The sequence below is a fragment of the Enoplosus armatus genome, chromosome 4 (genome assembly GCF_043641665.1).
Source record: "Enoplosus armatus isolate fEnoArm2 chromosome 4, fEnoArm2.hap1, whole genome shotgun sequence".
In the NCBI taxonomy this organism is placed as follows: domain Eukaryota; kingdom Metazoa; phylum Chordata; class Actinopteri; order Centrarchiformes; family Enoplosidae; genus Enoplosus; species Enoplosus armatus.
Window position 1 is genome coordinate 21609768 of NC_092183.1, and position 27821 is coordinate 21637588.

General features: G+C 42.0%; 1 protein-coding gene across 1 annotated transcript; it reads right to left on the minus strand.

Moving 5' to 3' along the window:
* Positions 1-115: 115 nt before the first annotated feature.
* LOC139284284 (ectonucleoside triphosphate diphosphohydrolase 2-like) lies at positions 116-10109 on the minus strand. The gene is made up of 9 exons (XM_070904502.1): positions 9978-10109; positions 8307-8424; positions 7390-7540; positions 7104-7263; positions 5276-5503; positions 2461-2733; positions 1009-1128; positions 694-828; positions 116-550 (listed from the first exon to the last, which is right to left on the minus strand). The coding sequence occupies exons 1-9, from the start codon at positions 10092-10094 to the stop codon at positions 344-346; spliced, it is 1509 nt and encodes a 502-aa protein (XP_070760603.1). The 5' UTR covers positions 10095-10109; the 3' UTR covers positions 116-343.
* Positions 10110-27821: the final 17712 nt, after the last annotated feature.

The following is a 27821-nucleotide window of genomic DNA, read 5'->3' on the forward strand; positions in this document are numbered from 1 at the left end:
GTTTTCGTGTCACAACAAGGAGAGCACAGAGAAAGTCATGCCCTTATGTGGTCAACGTAAGTGGGTGTAATATTACATAATGAATCTGAAACATTTACAAAAAAACATTGTTTATTCTGTAGTTTCATTTTACGCATACAGACGCGAGTCTCCAGTGAGAGCAGAACGTTTTTGGATTTGCAAAGACATTTGTGCAGGACACATTACTGCTTGGTTGATTTCACCTACATACAGTGCAACACATTTGTATTTATGTTTTTCAAGAGATTGAAAGTTTTGGAGAGACATATGCTTACTCTCAGAGAAATATGAACTAGACTGGTGAGGTGTGTCACCCATGCTCCTACACCATGCCTTCTTTAGTTCTTGTGCTTCTGTAGATCATCAGTAGGTATCCCAATGCAGTGAGGAGGAGGGTGATGAAGAGGAAGAGAATGCCAGTCCAGTGCCCTGAGGGCAGAGCCTTCATCAGTCCAAGTCTCTCTGCTGGTACCATATTGCTCAGACTCAGCATGTACCCCAAAGCCCAGCCTACGGACGCTCCTCCTGCCTGCAAAAACACAAGAGGGGGACCCACTGAAACAAGGAATTTCAGACAGTGCTGTTGATAGGTGTCAATAATTTGAACACACAGACTGAACATCCAAGCAAATGATGAACAAAAATGTCCAATGTATTTCCTTCACTCCTGACCTTTTTCTGAAAAGAGATGGAAGGAAGGGAGTGCTCATCGAAACCGTAGCCCTGCGTTAAGAGGACCTGGACGAAATTGGAGACGGCGCAGACATTCCTCATGTATTTCTCGGACGTCTTTGTCTTTTCAGTCATCTGCGAGTGGATCAAGATTTGTATTTTGTTATTCAAATCCTTAATCTTCCTTTGATCTTGTCTGCCATCATTCTAGTACATTTAATAGCACATAATATATGGGGTTGTAAGAATGAATTTTGGTGGTTTTAGACACAAACATATTTGAAAATCTATCGTTGTTATGGGGCTAGGCTCTACCTCAGAGATGGTCATGTTGCAGGTGAGTCGGATTGCCTCTTTCAGTTGACTGGGGGACGTGATGGGGATGTTGGTGAGTCGGTTGATGTAGGTGTGAGTGTGGAAGAAGGCGGAGAATGCCTGTGGAGAAGAGGGAGTCAATCCAGAGTCACACACACTCTTCCTGAGCTGGGGAAGATACGTTTTCAGACAAACCGCTTTGAAAACGTTCTGAAATAACTGAAAGCTGTTTAGGTTGAAATTCATTCAAAAAATTTAAGGAACAAGAACTAGATGTCTTAAAAATTGGAAGTGCAACCCTTCCCAACAGAATTAAGAGTTAGGAGGTTTGCCTCAGTTGACAGAGGAGTATAGAGGTGCGTATACATGTATGTAAACTCTGGGCAGGGGGATTTACAGTGGACCTACCTAACAAGACTATCTGCTTAGGCACAGCGGTGCTTTGATCTAAACGCTGACGTGAGCATGCTAACATGCTCACATAGGCATAAAGCACAGCTGAGGCTGATGATCCTGATTAGTTTTGCACATATTTGGTCATAAACAAATAAATACTGTGACCTGATGATGCTGTTAAATGAAAAGTTTAACAGGGGGGTCGCCAAAGTTATTCCAATTCATCCTGAAGGAATCATGTCATGGCAATAATTGTTAAAGTATCTCAGTCTGGACCAAAATGGAGGACAGACCGGCTGACCCTAGACCCACTTTGCTAGCATGGCTAACAATACACAGAGAAACAGGCTATAGCAATCATGTTGCAATATTTCCTGAGATTTGGGGCATTTCCTGTTGCCTGACTATAGCCTATTGGGCAGTGCCTCCTCATAGGCAACAGCACCAAGCACTGTCTTAAAAGATAAATAAAAAGTCCCCTCCATTGCTATCATTCCATGACCCACAGGTTTCGTAGAGGGTCTGGATGGAAGGATGGTCACAGTGTATCCGCCACTACACCACTGGCTTTAAAAAAAAGAGATTGTGGTAGGACAGTAACACATGGAGAAACTTTTTAAAGTTAAACTTTAACTTTAAAGTTTAAGTTTAAGTTCAAGTTTTTGAACTTTAACCTTTGGACATAATCTTAAGAAATTGTCAAGAAGGCAAGAAAGGAAACTGAAAGGTTTTCACCCCTGTACAATGTTGCAGGTTACACAGTATATGATTGGACATTCTTCAACAAGCTGTGTATTAATGATTGGCCTACTGCTATTTCTAAATGAAAAACAAATACTTTTTTTCCTCGGGAAGTAGTGTGTTATGATATATGTAAAGTATTGACTTTTACTGTTATATGGAGAATTAGCAAACATTGCAACTTCAACAACATTTAGACCAGCAAAAAACGCTCAATGATGTAAAACGGGGAAACGGGGAAATCCAAAAACCAAAGAATGCAACAAACGTGAACGACAAATCCCCCCCCCCAGCTCCAGGTTGTTGCTGTCTCACCATGAAGCTTCCTCTCACGCTGGGCTGGAAGACGCCATCAAAGGAGCACTTGGAGTAAGAGCAGTTCTCGAAGGAGAACATATTTTTTACGTTGTCCAGGCAGCTCTGGTAATCTCCTGTGCCCACTACTGACACGGACATCTGGGGGTTAAACTGGGCTGGTCTGTAGTTCTTAGTACAGGGAGAATCAAAGACATCCTGCCCCAGCTTGATAGATATGTTGGCCTGTTTCGGATAGCAGGGATGGGGCACTTGGGGCTTCATACCATGAGTCTGAAAGAGGCAAAAAAGATGAAAGTGAAACATTCTTCTGGTAAATACAGTGCATCCGGAAAGTATTCACGGCGCTTCACTTTTTCCACATTTTGTTATGTTACACCCTTATTCCAAAATGGATTAAATTAATTTTTTTCCTCAAAATTCTACACACAACACCCCATAATGACAATGTGAAAAAAGTTTTTTTGAAATTTTTGCAAATTTATTAAAAATAAAAAACTAAGAAATCACATGTACATAAGTATTCACAGCCTTTGCCATGAAGCTCAAAATTGAGCTCAGGTGCATCCTGTTTCCACTGATCATCCTTGAGATGTTTCTGCAGCTTAATTGGAGTCCACCTGTGGTAAATTCAGTTGATTGGACATGATTTGGAAAGGCACACACCTGTCTATATAAGGTCCCACAGTTGACAGTGCATGTCAGAGCACAAACCAAGCATGAAGTCAAAGGAATTGTCTGTAGACCTCCGAGACAGGATTGTCTCGAGGCACAAATCTGGGGAAGGTTACAGAAAAATTTCTGCTGCTTTGAAGGTCCCAATGAGCACAGTGGCCTCCATCATCCGTAAGTGGAAGAAGTTCGGAACCACCAGGACTCTTCCTAGAGCTGGCCGGCCATCTAAACTGAGTAATCGGGGGAGAAGGGCCTTAGTCAGGGAGGTGACCAAGAACCCGATGGTCACTCTGTCAGAGCTCCAGAGTTCCTCTGTGGAGAGAGGAGAACCTTCCAGAAGGACAACCATCTCTGCAGCAATCCACCAATCAGGCCTGTATGGTAGAGTGGCCAGACGGAAGCCACTCCTTAGTAAAAGGCACATAGCAGCCCGCCTGGAGTTTGCCAAAAGGCACCTGAAGGACTCTCAGACCATGAGAAACAAAATTCTCTGGTCTGATGAGACAAAGATTGAACTCTTTGGTGTGAATGCCAGGCGTCACGTTTGGAGGAAACCAGGCACCGCTCATCACCAGGCCAATACCATCCTTACAGTGAAGCATGGTGGTGGCAGCATCATGCTGTGGGGATGTTTTTCAGCGGCAGGAACTGGGAGACTAGTCAGGATAGAGGGAAAGATGAATGCAGCAAAGTACAGAGACATCCTGGATGAAAACCTGCTCCAGAGCGCTCTTGACCTCAGACTGGGGCGACGGTTTATCTTTCAGCAGGACAACGACCCTAAGCACACAGCCAAGATATCAAAGGAGTGGCTTCAGGACAACTCTGTGAATGTCCTTGAGTGGCCCAGCCAGAGCCCAGACTTGAATCCGATTGAACATCTCTGGAGAGATCTGAAAATGGCTGTGCACCGACGCTTCCCATCCAACCTGATGGAGCTTGAGAGGTGCTGCAAAGAGGAATGGGTGAAACTGCCCAAAGATAGGTGTGCCAAGCTTGTGGCATCATATTCAAAAAGACTTGAGGCTGTAATTGCTGCCAAAGGTGCATCAACAAAGTATTGAGCAAAGGCTGTGAATACTTATGTACATGTGATTTCTCAGGTTTTTTATTTTTAATAAATTTGCAAAAATCTCAAATAAACTTTTTTCACGTTGTCATTATGGGGTGTTGTGTGTAGAATTTTGAGGAAAAAAATGAATTTAATCCATTTTGGTATAAGGCTGCAACATAACAAAATGTGGAAAAAGTGAAGCGCTGTGAATACTTTCCGGATGCACTGTATGAAAGGAAATTGCAGCATATGACTTTTCTACTATGCATAATTCCAAATAAATTAGTAGAATAGTTAAACATTCACAATTTACAAGCACTTTACAGTGGCTGGTAGTATTTATACCCCCGTGTGCAATCATACATTGTATATTTTAGTTAAAAGCATTGCCAGCTTTATCTATAATGTTTTGACAAACACTAATAAACAGGGTTACCTTTGGTTTGACAACTAGCCAATTCCAAACAATAAAGTGCACTTTGAAGCACTTAAGACAGATAATTCTTAGACGTATACAGTATCAGGTTCTTCTAATATTTTCAACATTTTATTTGCCTGAAGTTAGATGAGAAGATTGATATCACTCTCATATATGTCTGCTGAATCTGATGTAGCCAGCAGCTGGTTAGCTTAGCTTAGCATAAAGACTGGAAACAGCTAGTCTGGCTCTGTCCCACAGTGGCAAAATCTACCTTTGCTCCAGCTTCATATTCAAAAGGACAGACATTAGAGTGTCATTGAGCCACTTATCAACCTCTCAGCAAGAAAGCGACTAAGCCTAGCTCCCGAAATGTCCAACTCTTCCTTTAAGAAAGTTGGGTGCGGCAGGTTGGTGTAGTCGATGTGGAGCACACCCTTCACCCAGTGCACTGTGGTTCAAACATCCTGGTTGGCAAGCGTACCACAACAAGACAGTGGATTTCTATGAGGTCCAGGAGTGATGCTATTTCGTTGGTTTTGACCTCTGATCTCACTGGTGGTCAAGAAGAAAGAGAACCCTCAAAACAGAAATCGTGAAAAGCTTGATGTTTCTCAACAACAGCCATATGTAACTGTTATTCTACACACTTTTTTTTTTAACAGTACCATGATTAGATGAGCCAGCAGTTTCTTCAGGAACTGGTCTTGGCCATAGCACAGGAAGCTCTGGGTATATAGTCTGTGGGTTTGTCCATAAAGCTTCAGCTCCATCAGATTATCCTTGTCCTCCACCTCTTCAGAGGTCTCAAAGGTAATCTGAGTGGAAGCTCCGCCTAAATCCAAGGCTCCAATTGTCTCTCTGTCTGGATTCAGCCAACGCCCGACGAAACCATACTGAGTGGAAAGAAAGGACATGAATATTTGAATGGATGTAGGACAATACAAATATTCCAACACTGAACAGAGTTCACTCAGAGGAAAACATCCAGCCAAAAACACTAGGACGCTTTCAAAGCCCCTGCGTGCGGGATCTTTTAGCCAAGCAACCAATGTGAATCTATGGCAATGTCAGTCAGTCATAGTAACCATAGTCAGTTGGTCCATCACTTTGGTTCAGAGTGAAACAGCCCTATTAGACAGATTGTTGTGACATTTTATATAGATATCCACTCCGTCAAATGGATTGGCACAAAGGTAGGTGCAGTACTTGATGTTTCCCAGACGATGAAATCCTAATAACTGGTGATCCCCTTATGTTCCATCTAGCACCACTATTGTGTAACATTTCCCATTCCCATCAGCCTCAGCTGTACTTTGTGTGAAGTGCTAATTTGCATGTCAGCATCCCAACACGCACCAACACCAAACTAAGGGTCTGCCCCCATACCCACACAACAAGGTCACGAGCACCTACTGTAAGTGTGCGTTCATGCACTGCCCGATAGCAGGCAAGTGTGTCCCATGTTGGAAAAAACGCACACACGCGCACACACACACACACACACACACACACACTTTCCCAATACCTTTTCAAAAGAGGTATTCAGAGTTAAGTGCATCCCACAATTCATCACTGTCTACTGCAAATGCAGTAATGTGCCTATAAGCTGGTTTTAGAATAAACAGTAATCAACAGACATAGATTTAGTGCGAGACTTAGTGCGAGCCACAGAATGGCCCCAGTGTGCTGCCCTAATAAACTTCCACATGCGTGCAGTAAGCAACTCTAAGGAGCCTGGGAGGTGACATGGATGTAATTCTTTTAATACATTTTGTTTTATAAGTCACACATGTGGTTTACGCGTGTATCTGACTTATAAAATGTACGCGTGCTTTCTAAAAAAAATATGTCCATGTCACCTCTTGGGCTCCATAGAACTCACACCAGCGGCATATAGCGTGCATCAAAAGCGCCATGGATGTATAATAAGACCTGGATACGGCGCCACTGCTCAACCTTGCTTCCAATTTTGCCCCGTGGCCACTTGTGGTATTGCAGCAAAAAATCCCCCTGCTGCCCAAATTAAATTTTTCCCACAGACCACCATTACAAAAGAGACGTCTGTAAAACTGTTGACAGGACACCTTGAACTGCAAACAAGCTCAGCTGAGACTCTTTCTATTATGAATTTTGATCCATGGAGGTTTTGTATTTGTAAAACTTTCCTCAAGCCGAGAAAAGGGATTTCAAAAGTCCATGGGTGGAGCGTGAGAAACACTACTGCACATACTCAGTGGGTTGCATACCCCGCAAGTAAACCCGTAAGCTAGGAACTTTTTTGGTGTATGTGACAGGCGAGCAATTCTTATTGGACTGAATAGGCGCCATCTTCGGGACCAGTATCCAGATCTTATGATAAATCCGTGGTGAGCCCACATGACGAGCCACAGGGGGTTCATTGTAACGGCGTTAAAGGGCTTTTGCGTGGATTCTTTCCTCTGTGACTTTCTCTGTGAAAGGACAGTGTTTTAAAACAGAAAAGTCCCAGCTCACCTTGACAAAGTTTTCAAGTAAGTAGTTGACTGTGACCCAGCCGTACGCCCCCTCCTCCTGTCCGCTCAGGATGGCTGCCTCTTTGAATTTGAAAGGGTAAGATCGCAGCTTGTTTTCCACTTCCTGCAGTACCTGCCGGGACGCCGCGGCATTGACTTTGCTATTAAAGAGTGGTGAGAATGATCGAAACAATATCAAATCAATCCATTTTAATGCATTCATGCATAATTGATTAGGAGAGTGGTAATAATATTATTGTAATATCCTGTCTTGAAGTTTTACTGACTTCAAGAGCCTCATGCCTGCAGTGGCACCCAAATAGAGTGGAGTTTGGTGGTGCCTGAATTTGGGGACATCCTTCACAGCTTGTTCCAGACAGGCCTCCAGACTCTTTGCAGCACCACCATAAACGCCTGCATAGCTGGAAATCCCTCCACCTTGACAGAAAGAGAAAGTAGTTCTGCTTACAAAGAACTCAGCCTGACCTTCTCAAAAACCTATATTGACTCTGGTTCCTAAGGAAATTCTGAAAAAAAAAAAAAAAAACGAGGAACAGCAGGCGATGACTAAGATGGCTCAAACTGTCTGGTGAAGAAGTAGTTCCCCACTTTGAAACAGGGTGACCTTGTGGAAGTGGAAGTGAGAATGTTTTTTTTACCACCAGTGCAGTCTGGGGTTAAAGGTGCGGTTCGGGGAAATACTGTATCTCTCACTTACCTCTTCTAGTCGCGCAGATTGTTTTTGGCTTTACCAGAACAGGTTTTGAAAACTGTTATCTTGGAGATTTGGAACTGCAAATTGGCCCATTTCGGAGATGGATATACCTGGGCAAGTTAAACCAAAACTATCTGCATGGCTAGATACTATGAGCGGTAAATAAGAAAAAAAATATTTTTTTGTAATGTAATTGACCGTTCACTGTAGGGTTAGACTGACATCTAACATAAAATACCTGAAAGGGATTTTAATTCATCTGTGTTTCAGTGGAGAGTTTTTGTGTCCCCATGATGGTGTTTCCGCTTTGACATAAAAACACAGTTCTTAGAAAATGCGGAATACTTGTTGCTTTTAAGGCAAAACACTTTTTCTCAGGCAGTAGTTTTAGTCCCTTACAGACTTCACTGTGGGTTTAGGACTACCCACATGACGATGACGCAGCGTTTCATTACGCCGGCCATGTCTCACCCACTAGCAGGAGCTCACCTTTTGCGTGACACTCGCTGTGCTGGGTGACGATACCAGTGTCGTTTTGCTTGTCAGCCGGCCACTTGTAGATGAACATGGAGGTGTGAGATGAGCCTGCGTCCAGAACAATCCCGTACTGAAAGAGACAGACCGTTAAATGTCAGAAACATACAATACGGTGCCACAACATACTGCCCCCAGTGCCTCATTTTAGCGATTAATAATGCTGCTCAGAATGTGTCAACATATTGCTTTGCTGATGTATCATATTGACCTCATATGACATTTACCTCAGTGTACCTGTGTGTTTTCCAACTTGTTTAGGCTTGCTCTGTTTAGTGGCTTAAGCACAGACATCCTGTGAATTGTCAAGGAATTTTCTTTGGTAGCAATTTTGGGCTATGTCGTTGTGTATTGCGGTGTCTTAACTCATTCGGCAATGTTGACTTTTTTTGTCCCCTTTTTGTGTGCTCTATTGCAAAGGACAACTTCAAAGCATCCCCCTTCTATTCAAGTAGTATTCCATAGGTAAAGGCAGCATATGATCAATTCATGTATCCTTTTAAAATGTTCTAAGTGTCTGCAACATTATAACAAAAGAGCACATGAATGTGTTCTCAGAAAGAACCTCAAATGACCATACAAACCACTTCCTTTATCCAACACCCTTTGTCAGTTTCTTCCTGTCTTGTCTGGTGCTCTGCATCACTTCTTTCTTCAAACAGCATCTTTTGGCCTTTGAGGTTGGCAACCATTGCATGTCAAGTGATGCGTAAAGAGCTGCAAGTTTCATTTTGAGCATTTAGCTGACACACATACACACGCCACAGGATGTATGAGGCTTAAAACTGTAACCATCTTACCTCTCTGCCTATATACCCAACAGCTGAGGCATCTTTCAGCAACAGTAGCGACTGAAATGCTTATATTTGAAAGTTTGGTCTGAGCAAACAAACTTATTATGAATGCACTATATTTTAATACAGCCTATTGGTGGGTAGTGACATTTCATATGCAAACTTTTTTCGGTTCAATTCAGTTTTTATTTATAGCGCCAAATCACAACAAAGGTTTTCTCTCACTTTACATATAGAGCAGGTCTGGACCGTACTCTTTATAATATTACCCGCAGTTGGGGAATCCATTCAAATCATGTTTTAATGTAGCACTTAGGGACTGCACAAAACATATTGGGGTGGTGAGAGGGGGCTGAACCTTGTATTTGAACATGTTTTCTCTGAACCCTGTGCAGGGTGCAGCACCCTCACCACAACGCGTTAAAACAGTATAACAGTATTCCATCGGAATGACTTTTTAAATTGTGGACAATTACCTTCAGTATTACCTTCACGGAACTTCTAATACGCGCAACAACGTCAATAAAACCCTGATACAGAGACAGAACTGCATATGGCAAAGCGCATCTCTATGAACAATGCAAGAGATGTTTTTTTTTTTTTTTAATTTAACTATCCAACTAACTATAGTTCAATAAAAATAGTTACTCATATATTTCTGTAAAATAATAATAATAAAAACAAAAAATATTGGTAACATTCAATTGTTATAAAACGATACCACTACCATTAACGACAGGTGCATCCATACATACTACTACTAATAATCGCACATTCGTTCACAAAAGCCTTCCGGCGCGCCAATTATGAGAGGTTGCATACTTTCCATTACCATGTTTTCAGGAGCCATCTCAATCTCTGTAGCCGGAAGGGCCAGCAGCAGGATCCCGACAATTGCCAGTATCAGCAGCACCACCGCCGGGATGGCTTGAGCGTACCGGAGACCCATTTTAGCCTACCGGATACTGGTTCGGAGACTGGCGGCACCGCGTAAAAGACTTAATGCCCGCTGAGGAAGCGCGCAGAGATAAAGGGCGTGCATTAAATAGTTCGTGGCCTGTGGGTTTGGTCTGAGCATTTGACGTATCATCGTGGCGAGATGCCTCGCTCACCCACTGCACGCGCCCACTCGCATACACGCACACTACCGCTAGCAGCTTCATTCATGGGAAGCCCGGAGGAAGTCGGTCAACGTAAAAACTGTAGCTTCTCATAAGAAATGAATAATCAGGAGTACATCTACACGGAGCACAAATACAGGATACTTGGTGTGATGTGGTTTTGTGCAAATATAGAGCTCTGTATGCATTTTAAAGGCACGTAAAGAGGACTTGGCAGACTTCATTGGACACCATGTATACAAGCATGCCAGGAACCAATCAGCTGCTCTGAGTGGTTAATTGGTACATTGGCTCGCCCACTTTGTTAATTCTAGTTCACTGCAGAGAGTTTGATGGACATGTTTGTGATAAAAGCTGTCTTCCTGGCGGTATGGTATGGAGGCCCCAAGTCGTCGATATTAAATACATCAATAAGTAATTATTAAATAAATATCACATGAATAAATTGTAAAATATATAAATTAAATATTTATTTATTTGATAATTGAAGAAATTATTAAAATTCAAAATGATAAAATGTTATTGTATTATTTTTTTTTATAATACATACAATAATGTTTCAAAAGTCTGTTTATATTTCATAATGGCATTTTTACCAATGACATTTCTATTTCATGCCACTTTATATTTCATAATGTCACATGTCATGATGACACATTGTATACAGCGTTGTTGTTAACAGCCATGCCCCCCTGCCTCTTGAGCAAGCAAGCTCAACAACTGCTACAAAATGTAGCCAGTAAGCACCTGCTAGCTAGAGCTACAGCAAAGCCAAAGTAATTCTGAGCTTGGATTATTAGCGTTTGCGGTCTTAGCTACCTCTTTTGGGCTTGAACAACCACAAAGAAAGACTCTTTGTCTTTTTGCCCTGCACCGAATCGTGTTTCTTTCTCTGAGCAACAACTTTAGAAACCAAACGCAGCCGAGGCAACTGAATTATCCAGCTAACATTAGTGGCTACCGTTAACACTGGCTGCTCACCTTGATGCTGAGCTAGATAGCTTGCTAGGTAGGTAGCATGCACAGCGTTGTCCGTCTAAATAAATAAAAGTCTGTGTACCGGGTTTATTTACAACAGCAGCCTCTGAAATTAGTTTGTAGATTGAGAATTACTTTGGCATTATTGATCTAGCTAACAGGAGCTAAACTGGCTAAATTTGGTAGCAGTTGTTAAGCTTGCTAGCTTAAGAGAGACAGGGGCCATGTGGTTAACTGAAAGGTGAGAGGGTGGTAACAGCACCACTGTCATGAATAGTGACACTATAACATTTTGGGAAAAAGCATATTTCTATACTAACTGAAATCAAAAAGATATCCAATAAAAATTCACTACAATAAGAATAATTACCAGCTCATTGACTGTTTATGTCACTGTTTATGAGCTTATGTGTCCTCACTATATAAAACGGAGATATTAAGTTGAGTCAAAGTGGTGTGGTTTCAGCTGATCCCTTTCTGAATGTTCTTCACATTGCAATAAAAAACGTTTTTAATCTCTCCTCAAATTACTACTAACTTTCCTGTTAACCCTGTCCTCTACCTATTTCCCTGTCACTTTTTCTAGTGAGTTAGAAAAGTGAAGTGAATTTTCTTCTTTCTTCCACCTTCTGTCATTTCCAGAATCATTGGCATCTTTTCCACAAATACTATTATACTATTAAGTGGTAAAGGAAATAGATTAAACCCTGTTGTACTAGTTAAGATGTGTCTATTTTATGTATACTAATCCTTCAAACAATTTAACCATGAAGATAGATTTAAAACCCCCACAACAATGCAGACAGAATAACAATTCTGCAGAAAAGTTGCGTTTGCATTTTCAACATCAACATGTTTTATTAGTTATTAGAAGGCAGCCCATCAATTTGCATATGTACAGTGTACGTGTATGTACCCAGGTATATAAGGGCATATATATGTATATTTATATGCTGCAAAGGGGCTGGGGCGGTCAGCCGGTGGATCAATTTGTTGATCAGCTGATCATTAATCAACAACTACTCTGATTGTGAATTATTGATTTGTCAACTTTTTTTGTAGCAAGGGAGCCCGACATTCTCTGGTTCCAGTTGTTCCCACTTGTGAAGACTGTCATAGTAAAACCAATGTCTTTTATTTTTGGCCGAACAACACAGGCTGTTTGAGGATGTTATCTTGAGCTTGGGGAGTTCTGAAGGGCATTTGCAGATTATTGCAGGTCATATGTTGCAGCCCTAATGCTATACATATACTGTATATATATGTGATTGTATTTTTATATATTATATAAACAATATGACTGGCCACATTGATGCCATACCTATATACCTCTAACTTTAATATTAAAGCAATTCATCTACAACAACTTTTTCTATTTTTATCTAATTATTTCTTGTATTTCTTCTATTGTTTATTTTTTTAACCAAGCTTGTTTATCTTTCTTTTTACCCTTAATGTATTTCACCATGTATTGGAGTGCTTCAGCTTTACAAAGTTATAATTAAATATTTGCCTATATGAAAAAAGAATGTAGAAAGTATTAGTAGGCCTGTTGGTGGAGGTTTATAATTTTTTTGGTGGTGTCTAATTTTTGAGACCTTGTCGCCTTAACACTTTACATCCACTAGAGGGTGCTATATTCACATTCACACACATTTCTGAAAGGCAGTTTCAATGGGACACAGCATTGACTGTTGTATTGTCCTCCCTACAGATTTTGGTGTGATTTCACTGATAGGCAACTATTTAAACATATCACAAAATGTCACAACTGTTCCTTTATCCAACACACACACACACACACACACTGACACACACACACACACACACACACACACACACACACACACACACACACACAAACACACGCACACACTGACAACACATTAAGAAAAAAAGAGAACTGTAATCAAAAGGCATGTCATCACCATTTGTACAAAATATGCTGGAAGCTGTTTTTAGGGACCTTTTTTGCCTCTTTGACAGCAGTCATTTCACAGATTAACATAAAGGCAATGCCAGATATTCTACACACTGTAGAATTTCATTATCACCCAACATACAGTACAACACTTGATAATATGTAGATGTGTGCAGTCACGTAGTAGTGCACGAAAAACTTAATAAACCCTGACCATGATCTTGAAGGTTACATCAAAAATGTTTCAATACACAGTACAATACAAAATGAGCCTTTGAGAAAAAAAACTTTAAGGCTAAGATCTAAATAGAGGTGACTGTCTATGTGACTAGTATCAGTATTTATTTTTGACCAAGCGTGTATGTGTCCGAACTGTAGATGACACTGCAGCTTGTAGTGGACGGTATTCTCTGTGGTTGGTAGGGTTTGGGAGGGGGGGTGATTGCCTGAACAGAACTTGGGGGGTGACACAAATGGCAGTGGGGTGAAGAGGTCGGCAACATAATTCTGAAATGCGCAGATAAATCAGAAGTGTCCAGGCCCAGTGGTCCAACCAGCCACCTGATGTTTCCTCTCCAAACACTCGCCCCCCACCCCCCAAAGAGCTGCTACACTGTAAAAAAAAAAGTCCACCTCAACATGTCATTTTAGCCCATATCTAGCTACTTTTGTTCAAGCAAGACTACTTTACGTAACTTTTGAAAGAAGAACTAACACGGTATTCCTCTTGCAAATGAAAACTTGTTCTCATGAACAATAAAACACACCCTTAAGTCAACTCAATACTCAATATACTCAAGGTTTGCTGCTACAGCCTTACTCAGTCCCTGTAAGGCCCATAGCTTATGGCCATTAATATTAGCTAATGTTAGCAAACTTTAGATATTGATATTGCTCGTATTGAGTTTCACTCTGTCTTGCTTTAAAACATCAGCTAAAATCTTACATATATTGAAGGGCAAAAAAAATCACATCACTTGTTTCGTATGAGGCTGTTTTCAACATTGAAGTTTATACAAAAATAAATCCAATCTTTTCATTACTATGTGTACCAGAAACTATGGACTGGGTCTCAACCAGGATAGTTCACGGCAATGTCAGTTTGGTCCACCACCTTGGCCCAGGTGGAAATATCTCAACAACTATTGGATGGATTTCAATGGAATTTTGTGCTGCCGTCCATGGTCCCCCGAGGATGAATCCCTCTGACTTTGGCGATTCCCCTGACTTTTCCTCTAGCACCACTGTGAGATTGACATTTGTAGTTCAGAGTGAAATACCTCGACAGCTGTTGGATGGATTACCATGCAATTTGGTTCACACATTCATGGTCTTTGTGAACTTTGGTGATCCCCTGACTTTTCATCTAGCGCCGTCATCAGAGCAATATTTCAATGTGTTTAATCTGTCAAACAGTTTGGGGATCTTTACATTGAGCATTAAAGCCTCACAGAGCTGCTAGCATGGCTTCAAACTCTTAGTCTTGTTTGAAACTTAGGGAAACCAGACCCAAACCCTTAACTCTTAACTTAACCAACAAAAACAGCATTGTTGCAAATTAGAGTCTTACCTTTTTCCGAGCAATACAAAACATTTTGCTTTTCCTATGTATAGAAGTCAATGATGAGTTGCTTTTCATGACTTCAGTCAACTTCTCTACACTTGTGAACTACTTGATGTGAAATCAAATCAGAAGGGAAACACAGAAATGTGATTGACTCTTGACAGCTGATAGCCACAAAAAAATTTAGCCAGGGCAAACTTTCTCTTGAGGGTGAGTATCGGCCGAGTTTCCACCGTCCATCCTCCCTGTAAGACAACAATGGACTTCAGGCCACTTGTTAATTGTGTTGCTCAAGGTGTGAATTCATGATTAAATGTGATCAATTGACATCCATTGAGCATTCCATCTGATCAGTTGACATCCATTTGGCCAAGCTTTCAATATACAAGACCTTCATCAGAGCATGCATCAGGTAGATCAAAAGCTTGGCTTAATGGATGTAAATGGTGTGAATCCAAATGTGAATTGGACTCTTCGTCTCATTTGGGTGAACATGCTCACTTTGAATTATTTGACTTGCATTGTCAGAAATAGTTTGTTCTGACTAGAAAGACAACATCTAGTCAGAATCAACATTTTTTTTGCAGTGTACCACAGACCCTAAGAACTTCCACAGGCTACCCCTGCATACTGGAGAGCCAGGGCACACAGAGGGCATTCACACCTTGTTAAGTTTTACAACTGGTGCATTTGTCGGTCCCAGGCTTCTATTGCTCCTGTGACTGTGTCCCTGCTTTGAAGTGACCTTCTCTGTCGACTGAGGTGGCGGAAGAAATTTAGGGTTTTCTCTGATGAATGTGAATGCGGCACACCTTCGGGTGCATATGGCCTGCCGGAAAACCCCAGAGTGTAAACCTGGATGAGATTATCTTTAGAGACAATTAAGGGTTAATGTGACACTAATTTAATTACAGCCAACTAACGGGGCAAGTAATTAGTAAGGGGCTTGTGTTGGTACTGCAAATTAAAGGATAACTCCAGTTTATTACACCTTGGGTCATATTTTTTGAGGTTTTATCAGTAATAATAATACTGTACTCACCAGAGTAATTGCTGAGATCTGGGAACTTGTGGCATCACTACAACAAAGAAAGAAACATGCAGTCAGACCATTAGGTGGGTTAGGTGGATAAACATTTAGCCAGATTGCTGCATCTAAACGTTTGAAGCCATGGCACCAATTCATAGGCATCGAAGGGATTTTTTTTCATGGCAGGATGGTTGTTGTTTTTTTTCATGCTGTGCCGATGTGCAGGTAAATATTGGACTTAAATAAACAATGAACAAAACAAAGTATGATAACTGGTTGTTTGGAGATGAGGGGATGGCTGTTTCTTTTATACTTGTACACACAATTTGAATGATGTGAGTTTATTTAGTCTCCCCTCCATTATGAACCTGCTATCACAGATCCTGGCAATTAACTGGTGAGTACAATGTTATTATTGTTATTATTATTATTATTATTATTACAAAACTGCAAAAAAGTAACACCCAAATTGTATTAAACGGTGGCATTTTATTTTATGTCAAACCTACAGATCAGTGAATCCTTTTGCTTTCTATACTTCGTGACTTCATTCCGCTAATGCACCTATTTCAGGCATGCGTTCAAAGTGAAGCTTTCTTCTTGTCCAGTCTTCCTAAGACGTGGCTGCAGTTACAAGCTTGTATGGATTGCTTCACCTTTGTTTTGAAAGAATTTTTCCCCTTTTACCTGGGCACGACAGACTGCTGTAAACTGCATGAAGGAATGCCTATTGAGGTGATTAAAGGAGCAGAAAGCAGGTGATATTTAAGAGTGGGGGGGGGTGGATTTGGTATGCGAGGACGGACTTCTTGAAACAGAAAAAGGGGGGGTGGGGAGGTTGTTAGGAGGTGAAAGTATGAGGCTCAAACCGCCGTGGATGAGGCTCCTGTAATCCTGCAGCACAGTCCCATCCTTTTACATTCATGGCCTACTGTTATTTGTGTCAGCCACTCATCACTCACACATGCTGCAGTCAGGAATGGTATCCTGGTCAATTTGGCCCCTGCGAAAAAGCAAGCCCATTGAGAGGAGTGCCAGTGAAGGATTCAGAGGTGATCCTGACAAGGATCAAGTTCCCACTCTACCTTGTTCATCAGTAGAAAAAAAAGCTATAGTATACTATAATAGTGCCCCCCCCCCCTTTTTTTTTTTGGGAGGGTGGGGTAAGGGTGGGAAGTAGACGGGAGGCACCTGAAACAGTGTTGTGCCCACCTTTTCAATATGAATGACTTTTCTTGTCAGGTCTGAATGTGGGATTAAATCTTTTGAGCACACCCACTTTGTAGAAGCTGAATGTGAAATAAAGGCTGCTATTGTGCGACAGCGGCTCTCCCCCAGTGCCCTCCACAGCTCCCCGGCCTTCCCAGCCACCTCACACACTCTCTCAACCCTGAACCGGCAATTAGACGGTCAAATCAAAACCCTGGCACTCAGGACTAATTGTTTCTAACAGGCCTTTGTAAAGGGCCATGTTGTTTCCCATTCAGGGCAGCTTCCCTGCCTCCTTGTGTGTCAGATAGGGGAAGGCATCGTTCCAGCCGGGAGATAAGCCACAGGCTTTTTATTTTAATGCCCCCAAAGTAGACTTAATTTTCACCTTCCTTTCACGGTTCAGGTGCACTTGTGTATTGAGGCGGTCAGCATTTGCAGTGGGTGGGTTGGCCCGACAGATACAGTACCTCACAGGATGTCATTCATCGGCGGCTTCCGGAATGTGTTAAAAAGGGTGTGTATGTATGTGTGGGGATATCACCACTGTCCTGCATTTTTCTCCCTTTTTCTGCACTTTTTTTTTTGAGGGCTTAAACAACTGTCAAGACATGAAATGCATGACTTGTCTAAAGACAGTGTGCCTGTAATGATGGAGCGGCAACAGTCACTTTGTTTTTTGTTCTTGCAAGTATTATGGTCTTCTGGCTGGATGAATACAGTGTGCTGGTTCAGTTATTGCAGATAGTGTTATTTATTATCTATTAAACGCTGGATAACAGTCAGCCAGTCAATGTTATCAACCGCCAGTATTATGGAGATTCCACATTGATATCAAATATGATGTTATTTGATGATAATCATCATCTGTAATATTTTCTCTTACAGGCAATGTAAGATATCCATTAATTCCAATATGTAAATGTCTTTGGGAAAGTTTACACCCGCCATACCTTTGTAATTAGATCTCAGATACTTTTGCAATTGTGTTTAAGTTAATGCTGCATGAATTGTTTTTTGGCCACTTGGGGGCAGTGGAACAAACTGTAAACACATCGTAGGTGTATTATCACCTGGTAAAGTTGTTATGGCGAACGTGTTAGCAAACGGTCGCCTGTTAGCTCAGGGTTTGTCCTCACCAACATCTGAAAAACACTGTGCGACTCTTTAGTTGCTAAATGCTCCACTATGTTCACCAGCTAGCCTATAACGGTGTCTGTTCGCTGTTTGGTGCTGGGCAGGCAGTGTACAGTGGGGTTTTTAGAGCTTCTTCACTGAAATCAGCTGCCTGCGGCTCTCAGTTGCCAGTTTGTCATGTAGACCTAGCAAAAATGACAGTCCTGCAATAAACCCTACTTTCATCAAGGTTATAATATTCAGTTTTTGTTGAAACTGTTTTAGGGAGGTGGTCATTTGGAAGACGCAGTTCTGTTGAACTGTGTTGAATTATACAGAGAGGTGTTTCTGTTATTTAGCCTCGCCTCATTGATCTAACTGAGAAAATGATAGAAACACCAGTCAGTATAACCAATATGTAATGATGTGTGTATGTGTGTGTGTGAGCACATAGATAGATAGATAGAGATTCATACATGATGTGGTGTCAGAAGAGTGAAGTGTTGGTGTGAATGTGAGAACTCATCCATCACGATGGAATTGGAAATGTCCCTCCTGTTCATACTTTGTGTAGTTTATATGAATGTAGGTGTATGATATGTTGTCATTCCTCTCCTGAGCTAAAGACCACCGTTTTCTAATATCATAAAAAAAATATTTTATGAAAATAAAACACGTGCAATCGAGGAAACCCCTGTGTTCACACAGTAAAATACAGTAAAGCTCTCGCTTTTTTTTCAAATTGTATGAATAGAAGCCATTACTCTATTTTGAAACATCTCTGTCTCTCCAACAACCCCAAACAGCCATGATGGATTAGAGGTTCCCCTCGTACATCTTCTTCGTCTTTGGTGTAAAAGACAAACACTGTCAGGAGTGGGTGTCTGACTCTTTCTATCTGTGACTGACCTGCTGTCTGCACCCAGCCAGCCCTGAGAGCGGAGAGCTGCTTCTGTTTGAATTGGAGTGTGACTGGAGCTACACTGGGAGCTATGCTTGTCCATCACTGCCCCCCCCCCCCCCCCCCCCCCCCCCCCACTCACACACACACACACACACACACACACACACACGCACCCTGCTGTGGACCCCTGTGTCTGCTCCTCAGCCTGTCAACCTAAGAGAGAGAGAGAAGGGGGGAGAGGGGGGCTGGAGTGCTGAAGTGAGGTATAGGCAGACATTTTCTCAGGAATGCTGGGAGCTATCAGAAGTAACATGTAACCGTATCCGCTGTCAGATCTCAGGCTTTATCTCTGCTCTGCTGTTGACTGCTCCCTCAGTCTGCTGATGCCTCCTGTCTGAACCTGAGAACCTTGCTGGGAGCTGATCCTCCCGCCTACTTCCCCATTTTGATCAGGCACATTCGGATGAATAAACATTTGCAAGAACCCCCATGGTTTCATTACAATTGTCTGAAGCAGTGGCTCTTAAGGGTCTGGGGATATTCAGGGCTACTCTGGAGGCTTCCAGGGGGTCCCACTAAGAACAGAGATATTTCTAAACTAATGTTTGTTTTCGTTGTCAATTAATGTCAGTTCTCTTCCTGATTAATCAATTCATTGTTTGGTCTCGAAAATATCAGAAATGGTCAAAAGTGGTCTGGTAATATGCCAGAAAATTATACTAAACAAATGCTTGTCACAATTTGCCATTGGCATTACTGTGCCTAAGTACAACCTCACAGAGCTGCTAGCATGGCTGTAGACTCTTGAGTCTCGTTGCTTAATTTACTTTTTTTCCCTAATTGATTAATTATTGATTCATTTTCTGCCAGTGGACTAATTGTTTCAGCTCTAACAATCCAAAATGAAACCATTTGGGAAACCCTGCTGCATAACCAGTTCTTGTAACGTTCCCACTAAACTCAACTATTAGAGGACAAAAACCCCTGAGACGTTTTGATTTCTATTTCTAAATGTCACCTTAAACTACCTCTTTTCTCCTCCTGCCAGATATATGGTACTTAACCCCCCCCCCCCGTTGGTGACATGTTTATCATGAAAAACAGCTTTACTCAATTATGGTGTAATTAAAAAGCAATTATTCGCTGCATAATAGCGTGCTAAGGCATGGCCATCACCCTATTAGTTCACGCACTTGTGACCCAGCTGAGAAGGGCTAATGGCATTACTGCAAACGTTTCTGACCCCCACCGGTGTTTGCTTTCTCCTCGGCCAAACAACATCAAACGCCGTTATCAGAGCACCCTCAGATAAAGGCCACTTGACCACTGGCAACTCAAGAAGTGAGATCCAGAACCTTTGAGAGTGCTAATGCTGTCCCGTCAGGGCCTAATGGAGACGGTTCAGGGGATGACGCGGGAGGGCAGCTCTCACACCAAACCATCAGTGCTGGAGTGCTAAAGCCACTTGCAATGACGGGTGCTGCAGCGACTTGCTCGAGGCTTGACGCCGGGGGGCTTCGCAGGTGAGCAGAAACAAGAGACGCACTTGTGTTTAAAAAAAAAATAAGAAAAAAAAAGAGTGTTTAAGTGCTGTCTTTGAAAGTGTCCTGTTACGCTGCTCCCTCTGTGACCCCCCCCCCCCCCCCCCTCACAGGTAAGACACTTATTCCCATCACTCTAAGCAAATTTGTCTGGTTGGCTTTGCAGTATTTCAGCAAGAAAAGACATTTCATGGAGAAGATTTTATGGTGTAAAAATGTCATTTGTCCAAACAAATCATGTCATCATGTTGCTGTGGATTCTGCTTTAGTCCTGAAGACTACAGACAGACAGAGAGCGGAGAAATAATAGACATTTGCTTGTCTTGATCTCCACATCAGCACTATCACCAGGGGATGGCAGTTTCCCCTCCTCTTAGTCGGAGTAGCACCAACCCTTGTTTGTTTATGTCATTATGTCTGTGGAACATGTGACTGATGGCTCTCTGAGTGGCTCTGTGCATTTGTCCCCAGCATCAGAGTTAGCAGTTCCACTACTGAGTCTGCCTCATTGGCTGTAAAGGAGCCTCTGAGAGGAACAAGGGGGGGCTGGCAGAGGCGAGATGCGAGGAGTGATTGACCATGGGTTGATGGGCAGCCCACCGTGGAGGTCACGGCCAGGTAAGAGGGCAGCGTTGTGTTTGTCCACAACACTTGACTCACCCACTGAGAAACAACTGTGTTACTCGGTAAGATGGTTCCACATATCGTGATGTGAACAATACCTACGAAACCCAGTGCAACATCATCTGGCAACGCACACAACAGATAAAATGATTGTCGCTGTTATAACTTTCCAGAGTTGTAAAATCTGCCCTCATTGCATTAGAAAGTGCTGCGCTGTGTTTGGGTGTCAGCTCACCCTTCAGACTCATGGATCTGTTACTCAGATGGCTCTGCTTTGATTGTATTTCATCATCTCACCGGTACGCTCACCCACCAATGCCTGTGAGACTTTTCTTGTCCTAAGATGCCTTGATTGAATCCCAGAGGCTGGACTTTAGTCCCACTGTAAAATCCTAGTTGTGGAGCTGATCGTACAAAGATTTGCACATTGAACTTTTCAACAGTTTCTTCATGTCCCACTAACTAACTAACTAATACTGTAACGCCAACAAGTCCGCATACCTAAATATCAAAATTATTTGATATATAAATCATTTATCTCCCATATATCTTGAGGTTTGGTGAAGTTAAGGTGACTGAACTCACATGGCTAATGTTGAGGAAAGACTGTGGTCATGGTTGAAAGATAAAAGGGGATAAAAAGAGATAAAAAAAATAAAAAAAACAGGATGCAAGCAGCAGTCTCCGATATCTGAGAGAGATGCTTCGTACGCCCAACCAATCACCATCCAACATCACGCTACATCCACCTTTATTTCTGAGAAAGGACCGGTCTTTATTTGTCCAACCACAAGAGGTTGCTTGTCAGGAAAACATAAACATAGTTCATTTTAAGCATTCAAACTGATGACCAATGCTGTTTTTTTCTAGTCTCGAAAACTAAGCATTTCCTTCACCCTGTAGGGTCTATTTTAAAATCTTCGCATTCTAAAAGATGTTAATTTGGTGTTTGTTTTAGCAGATAAGCAGGATAAGGGCTGATAGCAGCCCTGGCTAACAGGTAATAATCATTCTGTCCACTTAAGCTGACGTGAAATTGAATCTTTGTTGTTTCATTCAGATTTCGTCAGTGTCAAATGCGAGATATTAGCCCAAAGCGACTGGCAAAATTCTCAGTTATATGTTTAGGGTAAATATACTTCTCCCTCAAAGTGAATGTGGTAATGGTGTACTCATGCCGAAAGGCTAATCATAGCGCCTTTAATGATATCCTTTAGCTCCCCATACCGTCTCCTCGCTCACGGTGTAGCTAGCATTTTCACTGTCTTTCATCAGCCCCCACATTGGTGGCTTTAGTTAACAATAGAGGACCAGTAACTCTTCGTTCCCTCCACAGCAACTGAGTCATGGAAGCAGGCCTGAAATACCAGCCGTGCTGTTGTGTCACTGGCTGGTGTGGGTGTCGCTGTCGCCAGCCACCAAGTTGTAGGACAACACTTGTCTTGCCGTTGGTCTGTGTGTGTGTGTGTGTGTGTGTGTGTGGTGGTGGTGGTGGTGGTGGGGGGAGCCGCGGAGGGTGACAGAAAATAGAAAATGGAAAATTCCTGTGTGAAGTGCAGTCGTTGTTGATCAGGTGTGAACTGCAGAGCAGAGATCAGAGCAGGAAGGGGCGGAGGGAGCAGACAGCTGCTGCAGTCCCACATCAAGCCCTTCCACTACAGCACACCAGCTGGGACTGGGGCCCAGCACTCGCTAGTATGGGGCCCCAGCTCTCACCAGACCAGCCAGGGCAGCCATGCAGGCTGTTCAGGGCAAGACAAATGTTAAGCAGGGGAACACTAACCAAGTTTGTTTTTACAATTAAATACAAGTACAATAAATAAATATTTTTTTTACAGTGTACACATCCACTATATGGCCTTCTAAAGACCCGCTAATGCACACACACACGATGCACATAATGTGTGCAAATAGAAAATATATGCTGTTAAATCACACATTTTCATGATGTACTTTTTGAAATGACATATGCATACATTCAGTGTTCTTGAATACTTCCATTTCTATTCTATCTTCTTTGCTATGTTCTCTGCCTATTTGCTGCTGCAACAGTGCGGTTGCACAGAAACTATTACTTGTAACCATGGAAAAGGTGTGAAAATTCTCCTATTTTAATAAAAAGAAATACATACTTCTGTGTAGGAAAACACTAGGTTACACATATGTGCAGAGAGGAATAGGTTAGGAGCTTATGAGGCTTTTGTATTCAGAGGGTGTAGAACCAAAAAACACTTTCACCAAATTCAGGCTTAAACAGATTCATCCTGTGATGTTTGTATATGAAATGAAACACCAGGGTTAGGGTTAACCCTGCAGAGGATGTACAGGATGTTTAATGCTGTGTAAAATTTGATGTAACCTTTCAGAAGCAGCCAGAAAAGATGACTGACAGCGTGCAAATCTGCACCCAGCGGTGGAATATTTCACCCACTTCACCCCATGCCGGGCTGGAATAAAATCAGCAAACTCACAAGCAAGTGATTGAAAAAACAAGAGGAATACATTTTCTTGTTCATCAGAACGCAGGAATTTGAAGTGTTGGCTTTAGTTTGGTGGCTCTGTTTCTCACTCTGCTGACAATGATTGTTATGCATTTACGTTGGAAAATCAATTACCATTCCTATTAGGGCTGAACAATATAAAGCATGAGGCTGACATTAGCGGCTGATTTAAAATGAGATATGCTCCAGTCAGTATTATCCACACTAGATGGACAAGATGCAGTTTCCATCATGTGTATATTTGTTGCATAATTGAGCAGAATTACACGATGAAAAGACCTAAACTATGATAAGATACATTTTGATCAGATTATTTCTACATTATTTTTGCAATTTGTATTTGAGTGAATATTAGTGAGACGAAGAATAATACTGGGTTTGTGAGTGTGTGAATGAGTGTACAGTGCTTTGGATGCAGCCATATACATTTGTAATCTTTAGTAACATTTAAAATGTATGTTTGGTGCCCTTTTTATGTCTCACTCTCGTAGGATTATTGCGACTGTTGTGCTGTTGACTACTCCCATGGGGTAAAGAAAATGTTCCTCCTGGCTTCAGTTGTACATAACTTCTTTTTTTTCTTATTTTGAAAGGATTTCTCTGATGAATTCCTTTGGGGTCTAAGACGTGTTTTGACTGCAGGGCCCAGTGACATCAGCGACATATGTCTGTAGTCTTGCTGTCAACTGATGACAGAATAAATCTTGAAAACGGCTGTCAATGAGTCCTTGAAATCCCAAACCAGTCAAATATAATGGCCTGATGTGTCCTCTGGGAGCAGGAGGTCACATGTTTTTCCATCCATAACTAATTTCTAATAAATGGCCAGTTTCCCAATGCTAGTGTTCAGAGGTCAAATTGTTTGCATGCTTTTTTTCTCTTGCCACAGAAAAGCCCTTCTTGTCTTTTGTGAGGATGTTGTAGGTGGCAGCTAATATGGCATAGTAAAAACATGTTTATATATTTGAGCTTTATATTTTACGATGTCATATTGCGTTATGCATTGTGCACCAAATAATACTACATGAGTTCCATAATAAATTAGGACACTGTCAGCTTAATGACAGGGAAAGGCATCCAAAGATATGCCTTTAAAACATTGCATTCCCAAGATATTACATCATGAAATACGTTCAAAATCGAAAACTTTTATTTCATTGCATGAAAGCTGTTTTGCCAAAAAATGTGTACGAAATTCTCTCCTTCAAGTATCTGATTATTTTGGGAAATACACTTATTTACTTTTTTTCCTAGGAGCTAAATGAGGGTATCGATATCAGTTTCACTTCTCCGCATTCAGTAGAGAGATTGGTCCAGGAAGTGTTTAGCCTAGCTTAGCACAAAGACCGGATGGGGATAGGCTGACAGCTAGCCCCCTACAGAAGAGGAAAAATGACGCCTTCTAATGGTTTCAACATTGGGTAATGTTGTAGCTTGTTAGCTAAAGGAGCTTGCTACCAGTACATCCTCAAGTCGCCAAGATTTGTTCAGGTGTTGTGCAAAGCTACAACTTCATGGTAAGTTCTTCTGAGGCGCTTTCTGCAGTCGCTGCGACCAGCCAGTGATGGCCAAGAAATGGCTCCAATACATAAGCTAACAGCTAGTTACTCACTAACACTACAAGCAGTGAATAAAGTGACATAAAGGAAGGCACTTCCTTTGGTTTAGAGGCTTTAAATGCCTTTATATGTAAGTATCCATGAATATATATGATAGTTTGTTGTTTTCTGTGTAGCCTACATGTGCACATACCAGCACAATTAATTAAAAGCTAACAATCAATTTCTCAAGAGCTTTGGTTACGACTTCAAAGCAGTAGCATGTGTGTCACTACCATTTACAACGACGTCTGTCTTCAGAAAGCGATCTGGCTTTGGCGTGACCTTGCATCTAACCCTGTTAGATATGCGCCTTGAGCATGTTCATTGCTCAGTGACATTTTGCTCCTTAAAAATAACACAGATGCTGGGCCCTGTCTGAATCCATAGCCTCGGCGTAGTTGGGCGTCCGGCTATTTTCATTACCACCAACCCCCGTAACCCAGACCCTCCCTCTCTCTCTCAGTGTCTGTGGCTCTGAGAAGGGCAGTTGTGTGAGTCACTTTATTAGTTTTGAAGTCTGACATGTTCCCAGCTTCTTGGCCTTTGGATGAAGCAGTCAGAGCCTGTCAGCAACTGGCGAGTGTTAATCATGGATCAGCAACTTGGGTTTCACCTGTCGGACATCCCAGTGCTCAGGGACTCGGGGGGATTTGCACAGTCTGGTCACCCTGGCAATGTTGTCTGTCACCCATTAGCTCTTACATATCCTCCTTAGTTATTCACACACATCGGTCTGACTCGCGATGTCACGTTTTTAGACACCATTACACATTTTCACACTTCTGCAGATTTACAATTTTGCAGATTGCTTGTGTCTTTCATCATAGAATACAACTTTATCCCATGATTATCGTGTGGGGATCGCTGGTATGTGTGCATGAGTGTGTTTGTGTGTGTGTTCAAAGGCTTTGCAGGTCAGCACTCATTATGGATAAAGGGGGTGGGGAAACTAGTTCAAATTTATTGCCTGCGTCAGCTGTGTCAAATTTGGCAAGCTCAAATGGTCGGCTTGCAAATGGCAGGGCGATACCTAAGGGTCAGCAGCCTTTGTAATAAGCACAGAGTTGTGCATTACACCTCTTAGTGTATGAAGTGAGTGTTCATCCTACATGAAAAAGGGCCCAAAGTACATTTACAGATGACTGTTATGTTCACATTTTGAGCGTAACATTCCCAGGCTGCTGAATCAGTCAACTGAGAGCATTGAAGACTGACCTGATTGTGGGGTTCGGGCGGCATGAGGGACAAGAAGAGCCCTGCTGCTGCTGATGAGGAGCAGGCTGCTCGTCCAAGTGAATCCTCCAGTTTTTTTTCTCTTTTTTACTTTACTCTTCTTTTGAACATTCATAAAGGGGACCACCCACTTTCTGAACCCTTGCCTCTATTTTTGCAGGGTCAGAAAGAGTAGCCAGTTGCTCTTTATGGCTGAGATTTTTACGATGTGGTCAGAGCTGTTTGGAGACCACCAGTTCTCCTTTCACTTGTCACTGGCGCTACAGTAGCCTAGAGGAAGACCTGAGCTATATGGGAAATGGGTTTCACTGTTTTGAAGTCTTGGGAAATTTGGCAACTGCTCAAAAGTCTGTAAAGCAGTCTTATCCTCCCCGTATGAACAAGGCTACAAGATGTATTTGTATCCCTCATGTAATTCAATTTAATAAACAGACATTTGCTAAACTTTTAGCCCGCACCCCCTCGACTGCTAGAGAATCCGCAAACTCAGACAGAAGCGTAGTTAGGTTTGAGTCGAGTGAAATAAGACATTTTGAATGTAAGATGTGCAACAGGTGACTGGAGCTGGCAGTATTGCCAGGGAAAGAAAACTGGTAAGCTGTGGCGTGACTGTTGAATGAGAAGTTATCATTAGGTGAACTCCATTGGGTGTTTCTTTACAATTAAGTGTATGCTGGTGAGGTAGCTACCAAAAGTTAGCCGGTTAGCATTAAGATTTTGTTGCAATGTGTGTGAGGATATAATGTTTTGTGTGATGAGAGGTAAATGTGATTGTTTGTAATGTAATGGTCTGTTTAGCCGTTGGCTTAATTGCGGCCTTGAAGCTATTGCAAAATGCACAGCTGCTGATCCAGGTCTGGTAAGGCACTTTGGCAATTTGTGTCTATTTGAATTGTGGTTAAAGCTAATGTGTATGTGCTGTAAAAAATGTAAAAGGCCAGTAGTGTATTATTTTAAAGTTGAGATAAAAGAATAGACAATTTAGCTCAGAAATGTTAATTCTAGTTATTGTGAAGGGTTTTGGTCGAGGCTCCACCTCGGCACCCTGAGACAGATCATTGCATTCACCATCCAATAAGGAGGTCGCCACTACATACCATAAAATACCAGTGCACCCCCTGTTCATCTCCCTTTTGAACTCAGCAATGGGAATAGAGGAGGGGCCAGCTGGGCCTGTAGTTAGAGGGCTGCGCACATACTCGTAGAACTGGAGTTACATCCTGTAACTTGTATTTCCTATGTGCTTCGCTAACGGGCTTCTATAACGGGCTTCGCTATTGGTCACCACAGGAGGAGTGATCATCTATGTCTATAGGCTGGCCTCTGTCTCTGA